This window comes from Anarhichas minor, unplaced genomic scaffold (assembly GCF_050575085.1).
Source record: "Anarhichas minor isolate MPS153535 unplaced genomic scaffold, ASM5057508v1 ptg000012l, whole genome shotgun sequence".
Classification (NCBI taxonomy): domain Eukaryota; kingdom Metazoa; phylum Chordata; class Actinopteri; order Perciformes; family Anarhichadidae; genus Anarhichas; species Anarhichas minor.
The window spans coordinates 6,461,653-6,486,206 of NW_027466458.1; the positions used below are offsets into that span (position 1 = coordinate 6,461,653).

General features: G+C 45.8%; 2 protein-coding genes across 3 annotated transcripts in view; one reads left to right on the plus strand and one right to left on the minus strand.

The window, feature by feature from the left end:
• Window positions 1-24: 24 nt before the first annotated feature.
• tsc2 (TSC complex subunit 2) lies at window positions 25-21,076 on the plus strand. 2 transcript variants are annotated; one of them, XM_076090497.1, is made up of 41 exons: window positions 25-192; window positions 1,381-1,565; window positions 1,695-1,781; window positions 1,892-2,002; window positions 2,076-2,223; window positions 2,413-2,530; window positions 2,634-2,682; window positions 3,364-3,489; window positions 3,601-3,674; window positions 3,780-3,906; window positions 4,425-4,568; window positions 4,672-4,809; window positions 4,913-5,016; window positions 5,143-5,224; window positions 5,380-5,535; window positions 5,669-5,788; window positions 6,083-6,205; window positions 6,291-6,397; window positions 6,505-6,670; window positions 6,865-6,987; window positions 7,122-7,256; window positions 7,529-7,718; window positions 7,832-7,925; window positions 8,028-8,130; window positions 8,560-8,654; window positions 10,903-11,043; window positions 13,204-13,365; window positions 13,469-13,627; window positions 14,150-14,262; window positions 14,763-15,011; window positions 15,666-15,920; window positions 17,854-18,011; window positions 18,354-18,982; window positions 19,172-19,250; window positions 19,333-19,419; window positions 19,509-19,695; window positions 19,788-19,927; window positions 20,026-20,104; window positions 20,190-20,281; window positions 20,360-20,458; window positions 20,565-21,076. In XM_076090497.1, exons 2-41 carry the CDS (start codon window positions 1,431-1,433, stop codon window positions 20,724-20,726), a joined length of 5,646 nt encoding a protein of 1,881 aa, XP_075946612.1. In that variant the 5' UTR covers window positions 25-192; window positions 1,381-1,430; the 3' UTR covers window positions 20,727-21,076. The 2 variants fall into 2 exon arrangements, with proteins under 2 accessions (XP_075946612.1, XP_075946613.1); XM_076090498.1 differs by lacking the exon at window positions 10,903-11,043.
• A 93-nt stretch (window positions 21,077-21,169) lies between these two features.
• pkd1a (polycystic kidney disease 1a) overlaps window positions 21,170-24,554 on the minus strand; it is a 50,262-nt gene continuing 46,877 nt past the window's right edge. The window contains exon 51 of the mRNA XM_076090851.1: window positions 21,170-24,529. Within this exon, the coding sequence (XP_075946966.1) occupies window positions 23,489-24,529 (1,041 nt within the window). The 3' untranslated portion in view covers window positions 21,170-23,488. The remainder of the gene's footprint in view (window positions 24,530-24,554) is intronic.

The following is a 24,554-nucleotide window of genomic DNA, read 5'->3' on the forward strand; positions in this document are numbered from 1 at the left end:
TTTAAAGGAAGTGCCCCTGTCACATCACTAGCGTGTCATCCGGTGTAGGAATGGAGGACTGAGCCTGGACGAGAACAAGCTTTCAGCAGCAAACACAGAGTTGTGCCAATGGACAGACGCAGACCGCTCTGTTGGCTGCTTAAGGACAAAGCTGCTACTCAATGAAACCGGAAGCGACTCGTCTCCAACAAGGTGAGAGGACATGTTTTTTTTTTTTTAAAGCTACCAGACCCTGAATGCCACAGAGGAATGCTAGCTCATGACAGGGACTGTAAAGCGTAGCTAACAGTTCAACAGCGCCATGGGGCATATTTCTCCTAATTATAACGTAGAAAGTTTCTGTTGTCACGTGTCCACAGATGTAGTTTGCTCTGGTCGGAGGCCACCTTGCACCGACGCGGATGTTGTTGTGAAACAGAGCAGTCGTTGTTTGTCTGCTCCCCTCCCCTCTGTCAAGTCCACATGACAGCAGATTCCCCAAACCTGCCCCCCGAGTTTACACAATTACAGACCGGGACTGCAAACGTCCCTGCTGAATAACACTAAGTGGGACACTTAAAACTGAGTTTCCCTCCAGTGGTGTCTAGATGCAGCCATGCATAATGTGATAAAAGTGTGTTGTTGAAGATTTAAAAGCAGTGAAATGCTGCCACCACCTTTTTGTTTGATCCTGTGCCAGCGGCAAGACAATATCCACCACACAGACTTGGAGTTACAGTAAGTGCCAGTTCGCCTCCTGGGCACTGCCGATGTGCCCTTGAGCAAGGCACCATACCCCCAAACTGCTCTCCGGGCTCTGTTTAGTAGCTGCTCAATGCTCCTAATGCTAGGATGGGTTAAATGCAGAGACTAAATGTCACTACATTGTGATGGATTTATTTCATCATGGATAATAATAATACTTTGATTAAGGACCCAAAGAGAAGGTCCATAGCTAAAATAAAACAGAAATACTAAATACAAACAGCGGTAAACATACAATAAAATACAGTAATACAAAACGACTATAACATGGTAATACATAAGCAGCGTCTTTATAACACAGAAATCAGCAAACTTTAAAGATCGCCTTAAATTCATCTATATCGCAGCTCCGCGCTGTCCAAATGTCAATGAATTTGATTAAAACAACAAAGAGACGAGGATGTGAATGTCCCAAAAATGAGGGAATAAAAAGTTGACGCGCACCTGCTGCTCTCCGTTGCAACTGTCAAACAGTTACGTGTGCTGAAGTGATTTTGCTGCAATAATTCAACGTGTTTGTAGTTTGAGGTGACTCTACGTGCTTTATCTAACCTTTAAGGTATTGGCTTTTGCTTTGCAGTCATCCAAGCTAACTGTGATGCAACATTTCCTGAAAGCGTTTCGCTCTTTCTCCAGGCAGCCGTCAGTCCCAGCCTGTGTAGACCATCGAGCCTCCAGGTTGGGCCATGAATAAACAACCAAGCAAGGAGAGTCTGAAGGACAAGGTGAAGGGGATCTTTGGGCTGGGACCCCCGCGGCCCCTGAGCAAACAGAGTGAAACCAGACCCTCAGAGTTCATCATTACGACGGACATCATCAAGGTGTGCAGAAGAGATGAGCGTCTGTGCATGTTCTTGCACACTCAAACTCACCATGCTTTTTATTTTTCCCATCATGCTTTGCTTCGTGTCATGGCCTTTCCTCTTCGTCTCTTCTTTGATGTTTTTCAGGAGCTCCAGCCGGACTGCGGTCTGAGCAACCGTGTTCGCATGATGAACCACGTCTGTGATCTTGCCAAAACCAAAAAATTTGAGGAAGTGAGTCTGCTACGGTTGTGACATTTTTTTTTTTTTTCTTACAGCGGTATGTGTTACCGTCTGTGTTTGTCTAAATCTGTGTGTGTGTGTGTACTTGTGTGTTGTTTTAGCATGCAGTGGAGGCCGTATGGAAAGCTGTGGAGGACATGCTGACTCCAGAGCAGCCACCTGAGGCCAGACATGCTGTCCTGCAGTTGCTGAGGGCCATTATACACGGACAGGTATACAGACACAATATGCACACAAGCAAATGTGAATATAGTTCATGTAGTCATGCTCATTGTTTCATTGAAGGGTGAGCGGCTCGGGCCTCTGAGAGCCTACTTTTTCAATGTGATCAGAGACTACCAGCCGTGCAATGAGGACCTCTCTGATAGGCTGGAAGTCTTCAAGGCCTTAACTGAGAATGGGAAAGACATCACTTACCTGGAAGAGGACATAGGTACAAAACAACAACAAATAAACTGACTTATGAAATCTGTGAAAAAGATGTGTGGTCTTAGGTTGGGTACTAGTTAGTTGTATTTGTTCAAGCTAATATGAACCACTGTTGTAGCAATGTTTGTCATTGTAAAATGACCGTTTCTTTACACACCTATTATTCTTTGCTCTGTTATTTCCTCTCCTCCAGCACGCTTTGTCCTCCTGTGGATGGACATAGGTCTCACCTCTGACTTTCTCCACGTTCTCGTAAATCTGGTGAAGTTCAACAGCTGCTACCTGGACCAAAATGTCTCCGTCATGGTCCAGTGAGTCAGACGCAGACAGACCGACAGACACACTTCTGTTTCTCTTTCCCAGAAAATGTTATTAACGTGCATGTTTGTGCTTCTTCTGTTCCGCTCTCTGAAGGAAAATCTGTCTCCTGTGCAATAGAACAACTTCTTCAACAGATATCGAGGTGAGCATTTGTTTTTTCTCTTTTCATTTTAGTTTTTAGATTTCTTTTTAGACTTTTTCTGCTGTAAAGTTACTGTTGTTTTTCTCTGGTAATAAGACGCATTACTGAGCCAATTAAGTCATTCAGAGGCTCACAGGTCCAACAACTAATGTAAGAACTTTCCAAACTTTAAATGTACAAAAACACTGGTCCAAAGCCATTATTTACAGTAAATGTAGAAAATGTTTAATAGTCAAATAACCTGAAATCAAACGGTTCATTCTACTTAAGTTGTGTGGTCCTACTTATAACCATGAATACCATGTTTGCTTAATGTGTATTTATAAGCACCATGTCGTCATAGCAAAGTGAGGCACAGAGGGAAGAGTTGTTGTTTCATCGGGTGTTTCTCTGACTCTCAAATGTTAGCAGAGTGCATGTTTGTGGGTCTGGGTTGTTGATTTGCAGTAACGTGCTAAACTCCTCAGTTATCTACAGGTTTTGAAACATGCTGAGTGCAACATTTCCACGATTAGAGAACAGTGAAAGCCTGCAGATGTCTTGAGGTGACAGCACAACTCTTATATAGTGCTGATTACATTCATGCCAAGATGGTTGGACTGCAGGCCTTTGCGTATGCTCTGATCTGCTGCCGTATGTGCTACTTATCTGTGTCTGTGTGGTTGTGTATGATGTGTCCAGGTGGCGCTACAAGTACTGGATGCAGTGGTGTGTTACAACTGCCTGCCCTCAGACTCTCTCACTGTCTTCATCATCACACTCTGTCGTACTGTCAACGTCAAGGAGTTTTGTGAATCCTGCTGGAAGGTGAGAGAACACACATATTTACACGCACACAAACAAAAGAACATTATTCATAACCGCCTCCTCTGACCGTCTCTGCTCTGTTGTTTGTTGTGCTGCTCTGGGCTCCTGCAGTTGATGAGGAAGGTGTTGGGGACTCACCTCGGCCACAGTGCCATTTACACCATGTGCCGCATAATGGAGGAGAGGTATTAAACCGTTTAAGAGCTCGCGGTGCATCATATATCATTGCGATGGGGGGTATGGTTCTCCTGTTATGTGTGTCTGTCTAACTACCTGCAACGTTCCACCAGAGTGTACAATGAGGACGCACCACTGTTGAGAGGAGCTGTATTCTTTGTTGGGATGGCACTGTGGGGCGCACACAGACTCCCCGCCCTCAAAAACACCCCTACTCTTGTTCTACCATCTTTCTACAAGGTAAAACGCACACAGTCCATGCATTCATTACCAGTAGGCGTGTGCTCGTAGTTGTAGCTTGGAAAGGGAGGGGTGAAGTATTCAGTCCGTTGCAACTGAAACCTCACCGCTAGATGCCACTAAATAGTACACATTGGTCCTTTAAACAATAAATCAATAATCAAAGTTGCTGCAGATGCATGTTCTGTGGTCCGACGTATCGATTAGTTGATTAATTGTTTCAGCTTTTGATATTGTCAATGAATAATGTACATTTTAAGAACAGAGTTGTATCTTTTTCTGTCCAAAGATTGCTCTGTCACTAGCGCTTCCTTTGTGTTATTAGTGTCGTACTGTAGATATTTTCTGTTGAGCAGTATTCCGTGTGACTTAACAGTTGTTGCCTCGCCCCTAGTTGAACAATAATAAAGTAAAGATGCATGAAAAATGACTAAATGAAAGAAACAAGACTGTACTTGAAACTATAAATGTAATAAATCAGTTGTGATGACTGTTGCTGTCTGACTTCTGCCACTCAGGCCATGTCGTATGCCAATGAGGTGGTGTCCTATGAAATCGTCCTCTCTATCACCAGACTGATCAAGAAGTACGGCAAAGAGCTGCAGGTGGTCACCTGGGACATCCTGCTGGGAATCATAGAGCGACTGCTGCAGCAGATCCAGGTACACACACACACACGCACACGCACACACACACACACACACACACACATTAAAATACCCGTTGTTTTTCTGACCAAGTGGCCCGTCTCATCTGTCGTCACAGACAATAGGCAGTGCGGAGTTGAAGGCCATCGTGTATGAGCTGCTGACCACGGTAGAGGAGCTGTACGAGCAGAACGGTTACCACGGCTCAACAGAGAAGTTCTTCAGTCTGGTGGAGAAATGTGCTGACAAGAGACCCGTTAGTGTTTTTTGAGTTTCCGTCCCTTTGGTGTCACCCTGTGTCGTCATTTGGTCCTCTAACATACTGCTGCTACTTTTCTAATCTTAATCTTGTGTGACAGGATGCGTCAGTGCTGACACTCATCTCATACAGGGCCCAGTCCATCCAGCCAGCCAAGGACGGCTGGATTCAGAGCCTTCACCGCCTCATGGAGAAATTCTTCAGGTAGGATGCACATAAAGATGATGGTGATGATGTCTAACGTCTCTCTCTGTTACACCTGGACCCCTGTATCACCCCATCTCTGCTGTGCTGTAATCCTTCCTGTTCTCTTCCATGTCTCTCTGAAAGGAACGAGACTCGCAGCGTGATAAGGATCAAAGTGCTTCATATCCTGTCCTTCGTTCTCAGTACCAACCGACAGCTTTACGAGGTCTGTGCACTCGCACACATGCATATTTGCATCCTTACGAACTGTCAAGTCTGCTGTCACTGTAATTGTTATTGTATGTCTGTAACATATCTGTTTAACTGTTGTTGACAGATGTGTGGTAAAAACTCTTTATTTTCTTCTTTGACTTGTTCCAGGATGAGTTGATTGAAATGGTGGTGATCCCCCAGCTCGGTGTGATCGCTGACGACCGGGACCTTGCTGTCCGAAAGCAGGCCACCCAGCTCCTGGTGGACCTCGCTGAGGGCTGCAACACACATCACTTCACCAGCCTGCTGGACATCATTGAGCGGGTACACACACACACACACACACACACACACACACACACACACATGTTCACTTTAACCCTGATGAGGTCATTTAATTCTGTCAATTCCAGCCTCCATAAGGTCATTTCAGTGTTTGTTTTTTTTGTCTGTGTAGGTGGCCAGTCGCTCTCTGCTGTGTTCAGGGCCCCTAGAGGTTTCCGAGAGAGACCCCACAGCAGAGTCTCCTATGGAGGACATCAGGACTGCTATACTGGGCCTGCTGGAAATCCTGCAGGTACACGCATGAGGGCTGGATTCACAAAAGTGACATAAAGATTGATGTTAAGAGGTTATTTCAGAGAAAGAGTTTAAATTTGAATACGCAGTATTGTTCTTATGTCTTACAAACTTGATATCTGTTTTGATACTAACAAACTTTTTTTAATTGTCCGGAGGCAGAAAAACCTTGCACTGAAAACCTTTTTTTGTTCCTGCGTTGCGGTTGAAAGAACATTTCCCTGTTAGGTGAATCTAAAAGAGAAATGTAATGAATCTGGTGAATGACCTTCATCTCTGTCTCTCCTGGCAGAGCAAGCTTTACAGCCTACCAGCCGCTCACGCCAGTCGCGTGTATGAGTTGCTTATCAGCCACCTGCAGCTTCACTACAAGAACAAGTACAGTTCAGCTATCGCTTCCAGTATTAGACTACAGGTAAGGAGGGATATTTGTGTATGTCTTACTCCGTTCATTCGTACATGCAACTTCTTTGTCTTTTAACTTTGATTCCTTCCTTCAGGTGTTTGACTTCTTCCTGATGATGCGAGCGGACTCTCTTCACCGTCTCGGAGTCCCCAACAAAGACCGAGCCGTGAGGTTCAGCCCTTACTGCTACTGTGACACAGGGTGGGGACGCACTCACAGCTGTGACCTGCATCTGTTTGGCTCGTTATAATCCAGTCAACTAGATTTGATCTATTGTTCTAAGTTAATTGTGTCCGTTGTTGTTTCAGGGAGCCAGAGAAGCGTGCGGGTGAAAAGAAGCCTGCCGGTTCAACGTCTCCTCCCGCTGGCAGCCCTGCTCCCCCCACTGCTCCTCCTGCTTCAACAGGATCCATACGCTCGGCCTACCTGCCCTACGCACCGGCCTTCAGCGTGCTCCTGCAGTGCCTCAAGATGGTACACACAAAATGATTGTATCCAGCTTACAGATAAGCTACAGAGTACAACATTGTGTCTGCTGTTTCTTGTGTCACTATTGCTCCAAGGTTTATCCCCCTTTGTGGCTAATTACTTTGCACTCCACACACTTGTAACAGTGACTACCCTGCTATCTTTAAATACATCAGATATGGTTCATTTTTCTCTTGTAGGAGAACGATTGGAAGGTGCTGAAGCTGGTTCTCGACAAGCTGCCTTGGACGCTGCAGTACAAAGTGCTGCTGCTCACGTCCCCTTGCAGCTTGGACCAGCTCTGTTCTACACTCTGCTGCATGGTAGAGCAATCAAAGACACGTGCACTAAAAATCTGTACTTGCGAGTCTGTACGCGTGTGAATTTGCTTGCGTACACATCACCAAATGTCACTATTCTATAAGTTGCTCATTTCTTTTTCTGTGTGCTCGTATAGGTGACGGATCGGCTGATCTCGGAGCGTCTGAAGAAGACCCCAGAGGGGTTTTCTCGCACTGATGTTCAGTTGGCGGTGGTTCCTGTCCTCACAGCCATCACCTCCTACCATAACTACCTGGAGCAGTTGAGACAGGTACAAGCGATGGTCCGTAGAAAGTAATAGTCGGCATAACTAACCGGTTTCTAGGATGTTCTGAAGCTTGTATGTTGGGTTCACTGAAGATCCACTTTTGGGCAACAGCATCCCGTTATGGCTGGTGTCGGTATACCACACACGTTTACCAGCCCCTCCACACACGCACACACACACACACACACACACACACACACACACACACACACATACATGGAAGCAGTTATTTCCATGCTGGAATGACTTTAGTTCATTTCCTCTCCCCTCTACAGAGAGAACTGGTTCAGTGCCTCGAGACCGGCCTCATTTACCGCTGTGCCAAGCAGTGTGTGGTGGCTCTTACGATGTGCACCGTGGAGATGCCCGACATCATGATCAAGCTCCTCCCGGCTCTCATCGTCAAGCTCACCCACATCTCTGCAACTGTTGCCATGGCATCTCCTATGCTCGAGTTCCTCTCCAGTGAGCACCAAAAGCCTTTCTGAAAACCTCTTCAGTGCTTTTCTTAAAAGTGTTCCTTGTTGAATGCTCAAGGTGTCTGGTTGAAGTGTTTGTTCTTCTATTCTGTGTCATAGCTCTGGTACGCCTGCCCCATCTGTACGCCAACTTTGTGGCTGAGCAGTATGTCAGCGTGTTCGCCATCTCTCTACCCTACACGAACCCTTCCAAGTAAGTGTGCGCACACACACACACACACACACACAACACGTGTGTATTCTCTAACGCACAAACACACTCTGACCTGTTTTTGTCTTTTTCCATTTCCGTCAGGTTCAACCAGTACATCGTGTCTCTGGCCCATCATGTGATCGCCATGTGGTTCATACGCTGCAGACTCCCCTTCCGCAAGGACTTTGTTCAGTACATCACAAAGGTCTGTTCCCACTTACCCGTACCGGCTTATTTATGATGTTTTGATTTTGAAATGTAACATCAGACTCGTATACACATGTAAATAAGAGAGGCAGAGATGAGAAACAACACAGTACTGAGGGAAAGTACCAGAGCATAAATCATACGTGGAAATCAATCAACAGCTTCATGTTTAATACGAGACATGAAATCAATCTTCTCATCAAACTATCGGCAAGAAAGGGAATGAGTGCATTTCCCAAAATGTCAAACTGTTCCTTTTAAAGCCTCCTAAAACAAACTGCAGACCTGTGACGTTTCCCCATAACAGGGAATCTGGTACATTGAATGAGCCTCGTCTTTCCGTTTCGGACACTATTTGGAGTAGTTTGAAGATTTCATTTTTGCACCTAAATATCTTCATATTTACACCGTTTGTCTGTGTGTTCAGGGTTTGCGTTCCAACGCTCTGCTGCCGTTCGATGACGGTCATGAGCAGAGTTCCTTTCGTGCCCGAAGCACCAGTCTCAATGAAAGGCCCAAGAGGTAAAGTATATGTACACACACATGCATACATCCAAACCAGCAGCTCCCACACACACACGGCCGTTGTTGTGTAAGAGGGTCGGGGTCTCCGAGGTACCGGGTGACTCGGCATGACCGGTACTGTGGCGTGATGGTTGCAGTGACTCCTCACAGGGTGCCACGGTGATCATTAGTATGTTTTGTTTGTCGTTTATGCTTTTTACATTTTGGAATTGGTTCTTTTCCTACCACGATTTTTCAAAAACTCACATCTGCTCATTTGAATGACATGGGGTGGACAAAATGACACAAACACCTGTATAGTATAATCTAATCTGAGGCAACAGCACGGCATTATATTATCCAGATGTTTGTGTTACTGTGTCCACCACCACCTGTAGCATATAGAAGTGCACACTGAGCATTAGCATTGGGAAAGATCTATCTGGTTTTCTTTCTCCTGCTGTCACTTCTCACCATCTGACTTGTTTATGACCGTACTAAATACAAACTGTACATTCACACAAAGAAAAATACACTCTTTCACACAGAGGTGTAAGGAAGCTTTTCTCAGCAAGGCGTCATCCTCATCTGTACATGGTGTGAATGTTTGTTGTCCGTGTCATTATCGCCCCGATGAGCTGCGATAAAAGCATCCAAAGGAACTCGCTTACAACACGGTGTACAGGCGATCGCAGAGAGGAGGACCGAACGGAAGTTTAACCAACTGAGACTCGGCAGACTAACTGGACTGTGTCTGCACCACTCTGTAAGAGGTGTATGCACCGCTCTGTAACAGGTGTCTGCACTGCTCTGTAACAGGTGTCTGCACCGCTCTGTAACAGGTGTCTGCACCGCTCTGTAACAGGTGTCTGCACCGCTCTGTAACAGGTGTTTGCTGTGATGCACAGTTTTGCCGCCAACTGAAAAGAGGATGAAAGAGAGATTCAGCCATGATAAAAACACATTACTGTGTATTCTTACAAAAGAAGTGTTCTAAAAAAAGGAATTATCCTCGTTGAACTAATATTTCCACAGTGGATATTATCATGACTCAAAATAAAGTAATTTGAGACCACACTACACTCTGCGGGGCCGTTCCCTAAAGAATCTATTTCACTGCTTTCCCATTTATATTCGTATTTTTTGGCTTTTTTGCCCAGAGATTGCAGCCTTTTAATAAATCCCTTCTCCTCTGTTGTGCAATTACGTCTTTTTTCCCCCCAAATCCCCTCAATCTTGGTTGGGTCGCTCAATGGTTTATTTAAAAAAAGCTCCTAACACCCTTGCTGTCATTGCAATCAAGCACTATCCCCATTACAGCTTTTCATAGTGATACATGGTGCCTCTGCTAACATCAGTTCCTACTGATCTTCCATATAATACCCACTTTCAGTGTTCCATATCGTGTCATCATTCATCCAGTGCTCTGGCCTTGTGCTGCGCATAGCCCACTGTAGGGTTGGAGGGCTGCATGTCTGATTTCATATGAATAATTACAAGTGTACAGATAAGTACAATAACGGGTCCTTCATGGGCTCCGTTGGTGTATTTAGTCCAGACTTGCTGTGCTCCAGCCCTCAGGTTTAATCCAGCATTTCATTTTCAGTTTTAACTTCCATTTATTCAGGCCTGTGCTGAGTCCATCCCTACTACTTTACTTCTCCTGTACTGGTCCTTGGCTTCACTATGTACCTGCTGTGTGAAATAATGTTTATTTTGTTGCTCTCCTGAATACTTTCTGTGTGTATTTTCATTTCTGAGCAGCAGAAGCTGTTTTACGCTCTGCTGTAGCTTCTCTGTTTCTTCCTTTTTAGTTGATGTTTATCCTCTTTATTTTAAATCCTCTTCTTCTTACTCCGCTCTCCTGTAATCTGATTCATAGTGTTCACTGCTGTTAATGTTCACCTTGTTTTGTTTTCTTTCAATTCTTCATTTGACCCCCTTCCCTGCATCCTGCGATTGGTTGCGTTGTGGTTTTGGGGGGGTGGTCGTGTCATCCTGGATCCCTCTTACACTGCTCCTGGCCCCTCCCTTCTCCTGTGATCTCATTGTGCCCCCCCCCCCCCCCCCCCCCTGCGTGGCGTGTGCCCTTTGCTCTGGTGTCAATTCCTGCTGTTTCCTGGTACACCTCCATGCACCGTACTCTCTCCCCACACTCCAAAACCACCCTCACGATGACCCACCCCCTTACTGCCCACCGCTACCATATCGTCGACCCGGGCCCGTTCCCCTCGCCTGTTTGCCATGGGTACTCATCACCGCCCAGTCTGCGGGCAGCAAAAGTGGCGAAGGCGGCTGCAGCGGTAGCCAATAGCAGCAGCTCTCCAGTTAAAGAGCTGAGGGATCTGTCAGCCATGGATGCATTCCGCTCCCGCAGCATCAGTGTCTCCGAACACGCGGTCCGCAGGTTAGAGAAGATCCTTCTGGGTAACCAATCAAAAAACAACAACAACAACCCAAACACTTGTCGCTTCCTCCATGGGACGGGGTGTAGGGTCGTTGTCTTGCGGGTCCGTTGGGCGGGCGTTGGGGTGGTTTGATGCCAGGGACACCTGGAGCGGGTGGTGCATGCTGGGGGAAGGTTTGTGTGTCTTACCTTTTTGGTTTGTGTTGGGCTGCTATCAAACACATGCTGCTTTAGATTTTGTTTTCATGGTTTGCTTTTGCATGCACGGTTTGCAGAGGACATCGGAAAACATGTTTGATTTTGCTTTAACACCAATTTTGCTTTTATTTTCATCCAAGTTTAATTTGAATTAGTTTTTTTTGTTTTGCTGGGTGCATTGTTGATTGGCCCAACAACAAATGAATGGCAGGAGGGATAGACAACAACTGCAACCCACAACTCTGCCTCCCTTCTCCTGGTGGGAGGGCACTTTAGCTTCCTCGGCCAGTGATGAGGACAACAGCAACACAACAGCTTCATTTGCTTGCTTGACATTTTTTTTTGTTTCGCTCCACTGACAAACATACACTGTGCTGCTAAGACCCTGGCAATCTCCTAGTGTGGTATTTTAAGACTAGCTGGGCAGATTTGAGCTTTTAAATCAAGTCATTCATATCACTACACACACACACACACACTCTCTGCCTGACTTATCTTCATACCTTTATTCTCTATCTGTATATCTATGCTTGTCAGATGTATGATCTAACATTGCAGTTGTGGCTGCAGCGCCACTATATTTAATAAGTCATACCCCTCCTGCCCAACAGACGGCAGCAAAAGCCTTTAAACCTTTAAAGTATTTTGTCATTTTAATTCAGAGTGGCACATGAAACTTTATCATGCCGAACAACTGCAGTGTGGATCTGTTTAACTTGCTTAAACTGCTGAATGGCTGCAGATCTGCTATTCTCTCAAACAGTTTGTGTCTCTGAGGTGATGAGTTGGATTGAAGCCTGTTTTCTGGTGGACACTTGTTTCAGTTCAGACAACATGACCATGTTTTTAGACTTTAAGGTATATAAGCTTAACTCCATGTGATATGGAGAAATTACCCTAAACACATTTAGTTTTCTTATCCTTGTTCAGCTGAGCTTGTGTTGTGACGCTCCCACATACATACATTTGTTCTGCACGTGCATTTAAAAACAGCAAAGCCTTATAAATTCCATAATATTCAGCTTAATATGTGGTCAACAATATCAGAAAGCAGTGAACACACTCTTTGTGTGGTATGGTAGGTCGTGAGAGTTTCATGGTCATGTTGTTTGGAGTACCTCTAGACATTGAAGTGTAGAAGAATGGTAAGTACAAAATGTGTGGTGTGGTTGTTCATTCACATGCTGGGACTTGGTCTGAGTGAGAGGTTTCTTGTTGAATCCTTAAATCTCTCAGATGTAGTTACTTTCTTACAATGTGCATCTTATGTTGACTTGAGATAGTTCCAGGGCTCACACAACAAACGCTTAACTGTTCTCCATGATGGCTCCACCAAGGACGGATGTTCCTCTTGCATCGTTCTCTTTCTATATTCTTACATGGTTGTTTTCTGTCTCATTAGTTCCCTTGTTTACCTTCTCTTTGGTTTACTTCATGAGACTGTGAGGCATGAAAACAGTCTACCTTCCTTCTCTACTCTCCACAGAGATGAACAGAGACATCACAATTGGGCTCAGTCATCCCAGAGTATCGTAAATTTGGCTTCAGCAAAGACATTGGTTTTCAGTTAAACACATTCACTCACACACAGCTTCTACCTGCTGGTTTCTCTGCAATCCTGTGGTTTATTTATCATCAAAACGTGTTGCACCATAGTGCCGGGTGTCGTATCACAGCTTATGAAGCCACTTATACCACGTCCCAGTGTGTGTGTCTCCGTTTATCTGTTGGTGCATTTGCTTCTATACACACGTGGATGTATTGTGCTGCATGCGATACTAACAGAAACTTTGGTGATTTTTTGTGACGTTCTGCTTTTCTCTCTGTGTCTGTATATCCCGAGCTTGCATGTGACTGTGTGCACTGATTACATGTTGAACTATATCTAAAGCCTGCGTGCCTCCCTCCTCCACCTCTGTCCTTCTCGCTGTTTTTTTACTTTCTCGCCGTTTCCTCCTGCAGGATGCAGACCTCGACCACCACCTGCAGTCTGGGCTCCGCCGACGAAAACGCGGTGACTCAGGCAGACGAGGGGCTAAAGACTGTCCACCTGGAGCTCACAGAGACCTGTCTGGACATGATGGCACGATATGTCTTCTCCAACTTCTCCGCCCTGCCCAAGAGGTGTGCAAGGACTTCTGTTTCTTTTTAATCAGTATGTCTGTTTGATGGATGGCACTTTGCAACGCTGTAGCGGTCATGAACTTTATCTCTTTTCTCCTCTTAGGTCTCCCATCGCAGAGTTCCTTTTGGCGGGGGGGCGCAGTATGACCTGGCTTGTGGGCAACAAGCTGGTGACCATAACGACCGGAGGAGGGGTCAGAGCGCAAGCGCTGCTGGGCCTCGACATAGCTGAACGCCTGGGAGGAGGAGGGGAAATGACGAGGTGAAGCACACGCTCGCACGCACGCTGAAAGTGACAAAAGAAATTCTTTGATATGTAGCCACACTAGTTGTGGCTCTAGGGCGGCCATGTCTGTCTGTCTGTCGGTCCACCTCTTTAGTCCTGACCGACATGAAATGTGGTCCAGATATTGTTGTTATCTTGAGGATAAATTCTAATAACTTTAGCCATTCCTTGATTTTTCATTCAGCGCCATCATCAAGTCAACATTTCAACTTGTTCAGTACTTTAGTTTATGATCAAATGCCTGCAAAATTAATGACATACCCATCAGTCTCAGGTGTACTTTGTGTTAAGTGCTAAGTAACTAGCAAACACTAACATGCTAAAGATGAAGAACACGGCAAACTTTACATCTGCTAAACATGAACATGTTGTCGTCGTAATCGTGTGAACGTTAGCATCTAGCTAAATACACACACCTTTACAGAGCTGCGAGCATGGCTGTAGAGTTTGTCTTTTTAGCTGCTTTTTTTTCATCATATTTCTCACCTGGTCCTGCAGGTCAGATCCATCACTACACACCCGAATCACCAAAGAAGCTCCAGCCAAACTGGAGTCACAGTCAAGCCAACAGCACAACAGAGCCACGCGCATACGGGTCCGCTCCATGTCAGGTAATAAATCGTCAGCTGCTTGACAGGTAACGAGAGGTCTCGGGACTTGGAACATCCCACAATACTCCCACCTCATCATTTCAGACATCAGCTATGGTTTTGGTGTTGAAGAGAACTTTCTAATGTTTGTGGGACAATAATAAAATACCTAAAACTATACAAACTGCAGCATGTTATTTTCTGAAATACATTTTTTGAAACATCTTTTAAAGAGCATGCAAAATAGGTTGCCTCCCTGCTGTCTTGCAACATTGGACGTCTTGGCTGTGATCTTCTATGCATAACTTCAAACTGTGTACTTCAATGACGTTAATCTTTTGGGCTTTGTGTATCTTGGCGTCAACAGCACACATGTTTGACTAAAGCTGACCTTTGTGATAAAAATAAATAAGAATCTTTTATCAGATTTTATAAGATGAGCTTGCTGTTTCAAACTGCATTTAATGTGAGGAGAAGAGCTGATGAATAATGATGTTGACGACCTTTCTCTCTCGTTGCAGGTGGCCACGCTCTTCGTACCGGTCCCGCTCAGAGTCTCAGTCCTCTGGTGTCCCCCTCTGAGGGGGAGTTAGCTGCGCCACTCTCTCCCCCCTCTGCTTCCACCCTGGATGCTCTGGGTCCTCCCTCCTCCACCTCTCCTGCCCCGTCTGCTCCTCCTCCTTCTCCTCTCAAAAACAACCCCAGCCTGGCTGAGTTCATCCCCATGCTCACACAGGGCTGGGCCGAGATCTTCATACGGAGACCGTCCGGTAGGCAGACGGCACTTAACAAATGAATGATCACCAAGTCTCTGAGGATTGTTGTTATTCAAAGAAGGTTTAGCTGTGTGCGAGATTCTGGTTTTTATTATGCCCCCGCGCCGGCGACTGCCGTTGTCTAATGGGATGAAGTGATGAAGTGATTACATGTTTGACAGACATGGATTGAAACTGCAACATTACTGATTGCCGAAGGCATATAACTACGAGTCTGTAATTTGAGTTATTATTGTCTTAATTATTTAAGACCCGACCAGTTAACTACAAATTGACTTTAAGTACCAATATGACGGACTACTTCTGAAGCATTCCAGGTGCTTTATGGATCTGGACAATGTGAAAATGAAGTTGCAGTAACTTGAAACATGCGCAAGGTTATTAATTCATACCAGAGAACATGTAGTGTGCTTTATTCTTTGTCATTTCAGGGTTTTTTTATTCAGTTAATCCTTATAGATTTGAGTGTTCAAACTATTTTCTTAGTACTTGCTGCATTTTAAAATCAGTTGAACACATTTCTCATTGAATGCAGTGCTTTTCAGCAGACATGTCTGAGCTAGCTTGAAGACCGCTTGCAGCTTTAGTACCATATTAAGATGACAAAAATAAAAGTGGCAACTTAAAAAGATAGTTTACATTACACAGGTAACACAAGCTGGCTGATGTGTCTGGAGAACCCACCCAGTCCTTTCTCCTCCGAGCTCGGCAACATGCCTCTGCAGGAGCTCTCCACCGTCCTCATGGCCATGGAGGGAGTGAAGGAGCCTCCTACCCAGACAGCCAGCGCTCCTGCCAGCACCGCTGCTCCAGCACCGGCCCCGGTCTCGGTCGCCGAGCCGCTAACCCAAACGCAGGGCAGCGTTGGAGCGAAGGCAAACCTGATCCAACGCTCAAACACTGGTGGGTCACCGTCTGGGGAGAGAAAGCTAGAACGATCCCAAGTTGATGTCGTGTTTTGATGTGTGTTGGTAGTTGTAATTGATCAGTGCAGATTAACTGCCCCAAAATGTTGAGATCACAACAATGCCTTGTGTTTTCAGTCAAATAAACACAACAGTACCACCAGAATATTTAGCTACAGAACAGAAAACCATAATGAATGTAATGTTATGCATGAACGCATCCCTCCTGTCCGCCTCACTACCTGTCTTTGGTCCCATTTAATGGACTCGGCTAAGAGCCCAATAAATACTGAACCTGAAGATGATCTGTAGGCCAGCTTGGATGTGCTCAGGTCTTTGATCGTCAGAGTTCACTGCTTTCTGTTTATCAGACAAATGTCTTTTGTTTTTGCAGAAGCCTGCTTTTCAGTGATGTCCAGTGTTTTGTTCATTTTCTCTCCTCCTCTGGGGCTCACCTGCCTCCAGTTATTCATCTTCACTCTTTCTCTTCATTGACCTCAGCAATCCATCTTTGTTCTTCACTCTTTCTTTCTCACTGCCTTTGAGATTTCTTCCCTTGTTCTGATTAGTTTGTCTTCATGTTTTTTCATCCTCACCAACATGCTGGTTTGTGATTGGCTCCGGTGTGTTATGTGGCGTCATGTGCCACCGACCTGTCCTCTGGTGTCCCGACTGCAGTGGGCAGCTCTCTCTGGTCTCTGGGTTTGGGCTCTGACCCCCCAGGCCTTCCAGTCCCCGGCAGGTTGCACAGGAGCATTTCCTGGGCAGGTACCGTCCACCACGTGTGTGCCCCCCTCCAGAAAACTCCTGGTGTAGTTTATTTCTTCTTACTTGCACAATACAGTGTTAAAACGGCATGTTGCGGTGGCACAGGACTTATCTATCCATCATAGCTAGAAAGTGAATTTGTCTTCCCCACAATGCCGATCTATTCCTGTACTTGTAAGTGAGATAATGATGTGTAGGAGTTTCTTTGTCCACGTCCGCTCCTACACACCTGCCACAGATGAGACTGTTGTGCAAAAATACCTGCTACGTTATACTCAGAATTGTGCAAGTGAAGGAATTTAGCAGTTCTGCTTTTTATTAGTCTTCTATTAACACGGGGAGAGAGGCGCCTCGACAAGAGGTGCTGAAAACGTGCCTCCAATGTCACTTATCATGATTCATTTCTTCACTCTCTCTCCATGATTTGTTTTTCACTCCTAATCATTTTCTCTAACTTTCCGTCAATGAAATATAGTCCCGGGTTGACTGTTTAACCTTTGACCCTTTGGTGTTGTCAACAGGAAAGCCCAGAACTCATCCAACTAATACCCTTTTCCTTGCCTTACTGGTAGACCAGTAGGGAGACGAAAGACATTTTCAGAGCTGCAGTTTTGACGGCCAAGTGTCAAATACACCCAGTTGTGTGGTCTCCTTCCTCTCTGCGTGGAGGGAAAGTGTTAGTTGGGAGATGCAGGACTTAGTCTGGGCTGCTGTTGCAGTAGCTGCGGAGCTTTTGGGCCGAGATAACCAACCAGATGCATGTGTCTTGATGGAGAAATGAAGTAACTGATAGATCCTGCCTGCTGCATAGATCCGTCTTTATCTCTGATTTTTCTCTGGACTTGCTGTCGGTCATGATCTTAATGTCTGTTCATTTGCATTCGTGTGCGTTTTTCTGGCTGCCTTTTGAGTTTGTTTAATCAATGTGGATTCATCTGATTCTGTGTCATGTTTCCATGATTAATTTCACTCATTTTGTACTTGACTACGATTTAGACTTTTAGAGGGAATGTGTGTGATGTGTCAAAATGACTGTGTTGAAATCATTGTTTGTTGTGGGAGTCTTACACCTGCGCATGCCTTTTATAACGTTGTTGTGTACGTGTGGTAGGGGGGGTGTATCCACCTATAACTCACATGGTTGCTGCTGTGTCCTGCTGTAGACTCTGTGGTGGTGCTGGAGGAGGGGTCAGGAGCCACCACAGCACACACCCCACCTGACTGGCTAGAGAGTGAGGAGTTTGAGCCAATGATGTCTGATCCCATCTTCATGTCTGCGGACAAGTTCACAAAGACCCCCCAGCCTGGAACGCTAAGCAGGGTAGGTAGTAGGTGCACCCTGACTTGAATCTACGGCCATGTGTGCTACTGCATGGTTAACACTACAGACTAATACACATTATTCACATGGCTTTTTTTGGCTGTACTGTCTCTCCAAGATATGAAATTTGGGTTTCACCACCACCATTATCAGCTGATAAGAGATTCATTGTCACCTGCACTCTTTAAAAGTGGGTTTAATAAAGGGAATGCCAGCACAGCCAACATTTTTATTCTGTGGTTTTGCACGTTTTTAGCTAATCAGCCTAAACTCACAGGTATGGTCCTTAAAAGTCTTCCCTTTTCAGTTTTAAAATCAACTCCTCTAATCTTTCTCCTCCAGTCGTCCTCAACCTCCAGTCAAGATGATGACAAGTCAACGCTGGAGGAAGTGAGCGAGGGAGCGATTCCGATCGATCAGCCCATTCTGGGACCCTCCACCCCAGGCAGCCAGGGGCCCGAACTTCCCTTCCAGACCCACACTCAGTCCCAGGGTCATGGACTTAACAAGTCTAGCTCCTCGCCGGAGCTCCAGACATTACCCGAAGCATTCTCCAAGGCTGCTATTGAGTCCGACTCTGTGCCAGGAGACGCATCGTGGCCCAAAGCACCTTCAGACAGGCAGCCCCAACAGCCCCAACAGCCCCAACAGCCCCAACAGCCCCAGCAGCCCCAGCAGCCCCAGACTGAGAATGAGAAGGTGGAGGGAAACACAGGAGGGGATGGACTGGGAGGTCAGAGTGAAGGCCCAGGTGTAGTGTCATCTCAAAGTGGAGGAGCAAGGATGAGGTTGGAGTTTCCAACAGCGGCACAACCCGGACCGATCTCCCCGAGCGGAGGCCATCGACCCCGGGGTCATACCATCTCGGTATCGGCTCCCTCCTCCAGGAGGGAGAGGAGGACGGAGAGGGACTTGTACCACAGTCGACCTGGACCCAGCAACACCGAGAAGATCTCTGGACTGAGTCCCAGGTAATCCAAGACCTGCACAAACTCTCTTGTTGTCTCTGCCAACCAGTCAAGTCACATCATTATCAATCTGTCCAAAATGTAAACACTTCATCGTTTTATCTTTAAAAGTCATAGTATAGTGTTAAAATGAAAAAGTCATAAAATTGTTTGCTTTAAAATGTCACAAAATGTATTTTTTGTGTCCTGTAGCTTCGTGTTCCTCCAGCTGTACCACTCTCCTTTCTTTGGAAACGAAGCAAACAAGCCTCTGCTGCTGCCCAAAACTCAGGTGAGTCGACTGCTACGGCTGACCTGGAATCTGTTCCAGTGCCACTTCCAGTGTCCTTTACAGTATTTATCCTCTTTGTCAGGTGATTGACCGCGCTGTGAAGGTCCTGGACCAGATGCCTCCTTATGACACGCATAAGATTGGAGTGGTGTTTGTCGGAGCTGGTCAGGTGAGAGCACAAGAACATGGACGTAGTGTCTTATTTGAGTATGAGATTAATCCCATAGTATCTGACTTCATCCTATGCACTCTCTTCAGGTCAGCAATGAGGTCGCCATCCTGTCAAATGAGTACGGTTCGAACCGCTACGCTGCCTTCCTGACGGGCCTGGGCAAATTAATCCATCTGAAAGACTGTGATCCCGACCAGATCTTCCTCGGAGGGCTCGACCAGTACGGAGACGATGGAGAGTTCACCTACTGCTGGCATGATGACATCATGCAGGGTGAGCGTGTGTGTGTGTGTGTGAGACAGGGAAGAGATATATTCATGATCATTTAGTCATTATTTGTTATCAATGAAATCCTGTCTCTGCAGCTATCTTCCACATAGCCACGCTGATGCCAAACAAGGAGAGCGACAAGGGCTGCTGCAACAAAAAGCGTCACATCGGCAATGATTTTGTCATGGTGGTGTACAATGACTCTGGAGAGGAGTACAAACTAGGCACCATTAAGGTACATGCGCGCACACACACACACACACACACACATGCATACACGTCTGAAATCTGCGGGACTTTGACGCAAATCCTTTTTCCCCTCCCTCCCATCAGGGCCAGTTTAACTTTGTAGAAGTCATCATAAAACCACTGGATTTTGAATGCAACCTGGTCACTCTCCAGGGCCGCAAAGGTGAGCCGATCGCTTCGGTCTTTCTCTTTGCAACTCTACATTTAGTTTTTCTTGTATTCCTTCTTTTGCTCTCTCTCTCTTTCAGACCTGGAAGGATTAGTTGACACAACGGTGGCAAAAATCGTTTCAGACCGCAACCTTCCACTCTTAGTCAGACAGATGGCTTTGCATGCAAATGTAAGTCTTCCCCTTATCTCTTCCTCTCTCACACACACACACACACACACACTCTCACTCTTCTTTGTCTACCCGCAGATGGCCTCTTTGGTGCATCAGTACAGAGCCAACCCCTCTGATGCTTATGCCTCCAAGTGGCTGGCGAGGTTACGCCACATTAAGAGGATTAGGACAAGGGTAAGAAAGCACACAAACAAAGAAGAGGTTGTTCTTCATCGCTGACTCTGCTCTTTACTTATTTTAAATATCAATCCATCTTGCCTGTCTCTTTGCTCTGGCTCAGGCCCAGGAAGATATCCAGTCCCGCTCGACTCCCGGCATCTCTCTGACCCAAGGACACACGCAGAACAAGTCGTTCCAGCAGACTCAAGCACATAGTCAAGAAGCCTCTGGGCAGAGGAAGAGACTGGTGTCGACGGTCGACGATTTCACCGATTTCGTTTAACATTTATTGTCCTGGTAGACTTACTTACACACACAACTGCAGACATGCATACACGCCTGCCTTAAGAGCAGAGGGGAGTTTACTCTTGCGACAAAACACTGATTTTGACTTCAAATCAATTGGAACTTTGTATTGGAAAACCTAAGCGCTTCACGGTATAATAAAGGCTTATGTTGTGATGAAGATGTGGATATGTGAAGGCAGTCATTTCTGCATACTTTTCAAAATGCTAACGCTTTGCACTTTTTAGGTCTAACCATGCTTCTGATGTGCAACACGACATCGGTAAAGAACACTACGTTTGAGAGCAACTCTGTGTGTGAAATAAAAAAGTGAAAAACATGAAAAAAGGTTTGAAATTTGTGACCACTTCATTGGAGAACTTAAACCTGTAGAAAAAGGGTGGGTGGTATAACTTACATATCTTATGTCATTATACACAGTTCAGCTGTCAAACTCTTTATTCAACTTTGTCAAGTGCAAAAGCAGGAGAAGTGCTACAACTGCAAAATACAGATATGAGATACAAATGAGAGCATAGACACATTTGTGACACTATTTTAAAGCAAAATGCGAGGTACAGCACAAAGACGACGGGCTTTGGCGCTATCTTGTTACACGCTGTACACGGAGCAGGAAAAGGGCCAGCTGACCGCTCGGCTTCCTGTGGTTTGTAGTTTGGCAAAGATTTATATTAAATGCATTGATAGCTTTGGCTGTAGTGCTTCAGTTAGATTGGAGAAATGTAAATATTTAGGGTTTACAACACCAGTGCTTGACCTAATGCGTATGCCACTGCAGCACATAAACAATGCTGATCATGAAAAGCAAAAATATATACACACCACGAAGCACCGATATATATACAGTGTGTATATATATATGTGTATATATATATATATATATACATACATACATACATACAGAAATGTACAAACACAGATGAAGCCGGGCCGGGACTGTGAGAGCCTGAAACGTGTGAGATCTTTTGTAAGTAATTGGGCAGGAAAAAGGTGAGATAATGTTTAAAAATACAATAATTTAGGGTGTTTTTAAAACAACAAAACAGGGCACTGACATGCAACGCCCCAGTGTTTGGCTGAGAGAAGAAGGAAGATGAAGTCTAAGACAGACTGGCATGATTTAACCATCAAATATATCATTTCCTTAGATTATTGAAAACACCTATTTTGCCCCCAGTTTTGGTTTTCCTGGTTATATTTCCAGGTTGAGGGGGGGTTCCCTGAGATCTGCCCACTGGACACATTAAGTACGTATGTTTTTCAAAATAAGACAACAAAACTACCAAGAGCAGACAAAAGTACACAAATAACTGGTAGCTGTAGTTTTAACGCCTCAATAACACTTACGAGGACGTTTGTGTTAAGATATGTAAGTAAAAACTTGACACATAAGAGTTAAATATGGCATTGGATAACAGCTCCATCAGGAAATAAAGTGCTAAGTACAAAATGAATGAATGAATTACTTGGTTTGGTAAAACTCTGAATGCTTACATGACGCTTAAGCTTTGGCAACGTTTATAGTTAAGATACAGTATGAGTGAAGCTTTCTCTATTGGCTTGGACACCAAGCTTATTACATTACAACTCATCAGAAAAAAATCTACATCTGAACAAAAGTGCTTTTAAATCACAACACAACATTTAGAAAAGCGAATCAGACCGGGACTCAGTATAGCTTTATGATGGGTAAACCTGTGTAAAAGTTCAGTACTGTATAAGTGAAGGCAACTCCTTCCTGCTTCCTCAACTTTCATGTACAACCGAACTCCTCCATCAAATCTTTACAGCTTCTTGCTAACGCTCCAGCGCTACTCGCTACACCTTTACCTTCTTGTCATCAGTACTCTTCGCTTCCAATTATCTTTGTATCTTTTTTGTATTTCTCTGTACTTCTGCAGTATGGAGAGAACGGTCATATCTGCACCCTGAAGAACTGGCTGCTGGGATCCCAACGACCTGGCGTGTGTGTGTGTGTGTGTGTATATGCTTCATTTTGCTTTCTCTTGTGCCTCACTGGGCTGAAGTGTACGGCACATTACACTTAGCGGGTCTGTGTCTACAGTGTTATTTCCATGCACGTGTATACCTGCATGTGCGTATATCTGTGTGCGCCTGCATGCAAATTTAGATTCATAAAAAAATGACTATTTTCAAACAGGCCACAATTACCCATGGTGACCAAAATATACAATACAAAAATATGTAGACGGACAACATAACTGAGAAATCACAAAAAGACTGATTGCATCGTCTGCTTTCAGTTGGTTAAATCCTCGGTTGAGCACGCGCGTGTGCTCCTGTCAGTGACCCAATGTGACCACCAGGGCCACCTGGGATCAGTTTTAGTCCGGTGGAATAAGGAATAGGAGTATTTCTGGGTTTCAATGTCGACCTTTACACGGCTGACTAAACCAGCTCAGTTAGCGTCTGGTGACCTGCACCTCGTTTCTGAGAGTGAACTGAACTGGGATTTGGACGGATCAATGATTATAAACATGCAAAGTCTTATTTTATTGCTCTCTGTTCATCTTTCATTACCCCAAACTATGTGTCTCTGTGATTCTTCTGGGTCCTATTCATTCCCATCCTCTACTTTCTCTCCTTTACCTGGGTTTAGCGAGGGGCACCTGGGGGACAAAACCTGCTGCCCCTGTCCTCCTCTTATCCATAACCCAACATTTACTCTTTTTTGGTTCCACTATCTTTCACATCTGGTTGTCCCTCTATCCAGAGTCCTCAGGATTTTGAGTGTCCAGGGCCGTGCCTGTCTAGGTTGGGGTGCACCTTGTTTTTGAGGGGTGGAGGTTTGCGTTTTCGCTTGTGTGTAGGAATGGTTGTGGTGTGAGCTGGGTGGTTGAACAGGCTGGAGGAGGGGAGGGTCTCTTTCTCTGTGGGGGGGTCCCAGTCCCGGCCACTGGGTGTAGGGGCAGGGGTAGATGGCAAGGAAGGGGTAGGTGCGGGGGTACATGGAGGTGCTTTGGACAGCGGGACAGTGTTTGCTGATGAGACGGGGAGGGAGGAGGCGTCGGAGGGAGATTTATCTGTGACTGGTGGAGGTGCACCGACTGAAGGTTTGGCCGATGATTGGGGAGCGGGCGTATGTGTCGTGGCAAAGGCTGGTCTGGGCTTTGAAAAGGGAACGGGTGTGGCTACTGGAGTCTTTTTTGGGTTGGCAACAGTGTTTCCACAGTCCTTTCGAACTTCACTTTTATCCATCTTTTTCCCCTTTTTGCTCCCTTTCTGTTTTTCCTTGCCAATCTTTCGTTCCCTCCATACGACAGAGTCCTTGTCCTCACCCTTTCCTCTCTGTCCTGCCTCGCTGCTCCCCCGCTTACCACCACCTCCTCCTCTCTCTCTCCGCCTCCTCTTCCTCTGGGTTCGCTCCATTCTGCACTCGACGTGGTACAGATCCTCTGTTGCCATGGTCACGCGGTCGAGCTGTTGCAGCAGGGCTTCCAGGGTGGGGAGGAGCCTCCTCAGAGAGGCTTCGGTCTCTGTTCTCTCCCTCCAGCTGGTACTGCCCATCACCACTCCTGGACCGAGCCCCAAACCCAGGCCCAGCCCGAGTCCCAGGCCGATCCCCGGGGCTTCTGTCAGGCTGCAGGGGCTGGAGGAGGCGGGACGCCACGAGGCCTCAGAACCCGCATCGATGCTGTCCGGGGTGGGAGAGCAGTCGGGACCGTCCAGCGGTGGCAAGCACAGGGACTTACAGTCGCTGGTGGAGGACGAACGGGACGGTGGCAGCTCCATGCCCTCGAAACGCACCTTATGACGAAACTAAGAAGAGGAAAAAAGAGCAGCA

Bases quoted from the DNA above. Each gene is read 5' to 3' on its own strand.
- tsc2 (XM_076090497.1), top strand. From the start codon at position 1,431: ATGAATAAACAACCAAGCAAGGAGAGTCTGAAGGACAAGGTGAAGGGG. The intron at 3,675-3,779 runs GTATTAAACCGT...ACGTTCCACCAG, and splicing joins TGCCGCATAATGGAGGAGAG to AGTGTACAATGAGGACGCAC. The intron at 6,988-7,121 runs GTAGAGCAATCA...GTGCTCGTATAG, and splicing joins GTTCTACACTCTGCTGCATG to GTGACGGATCGGCTGATCTC.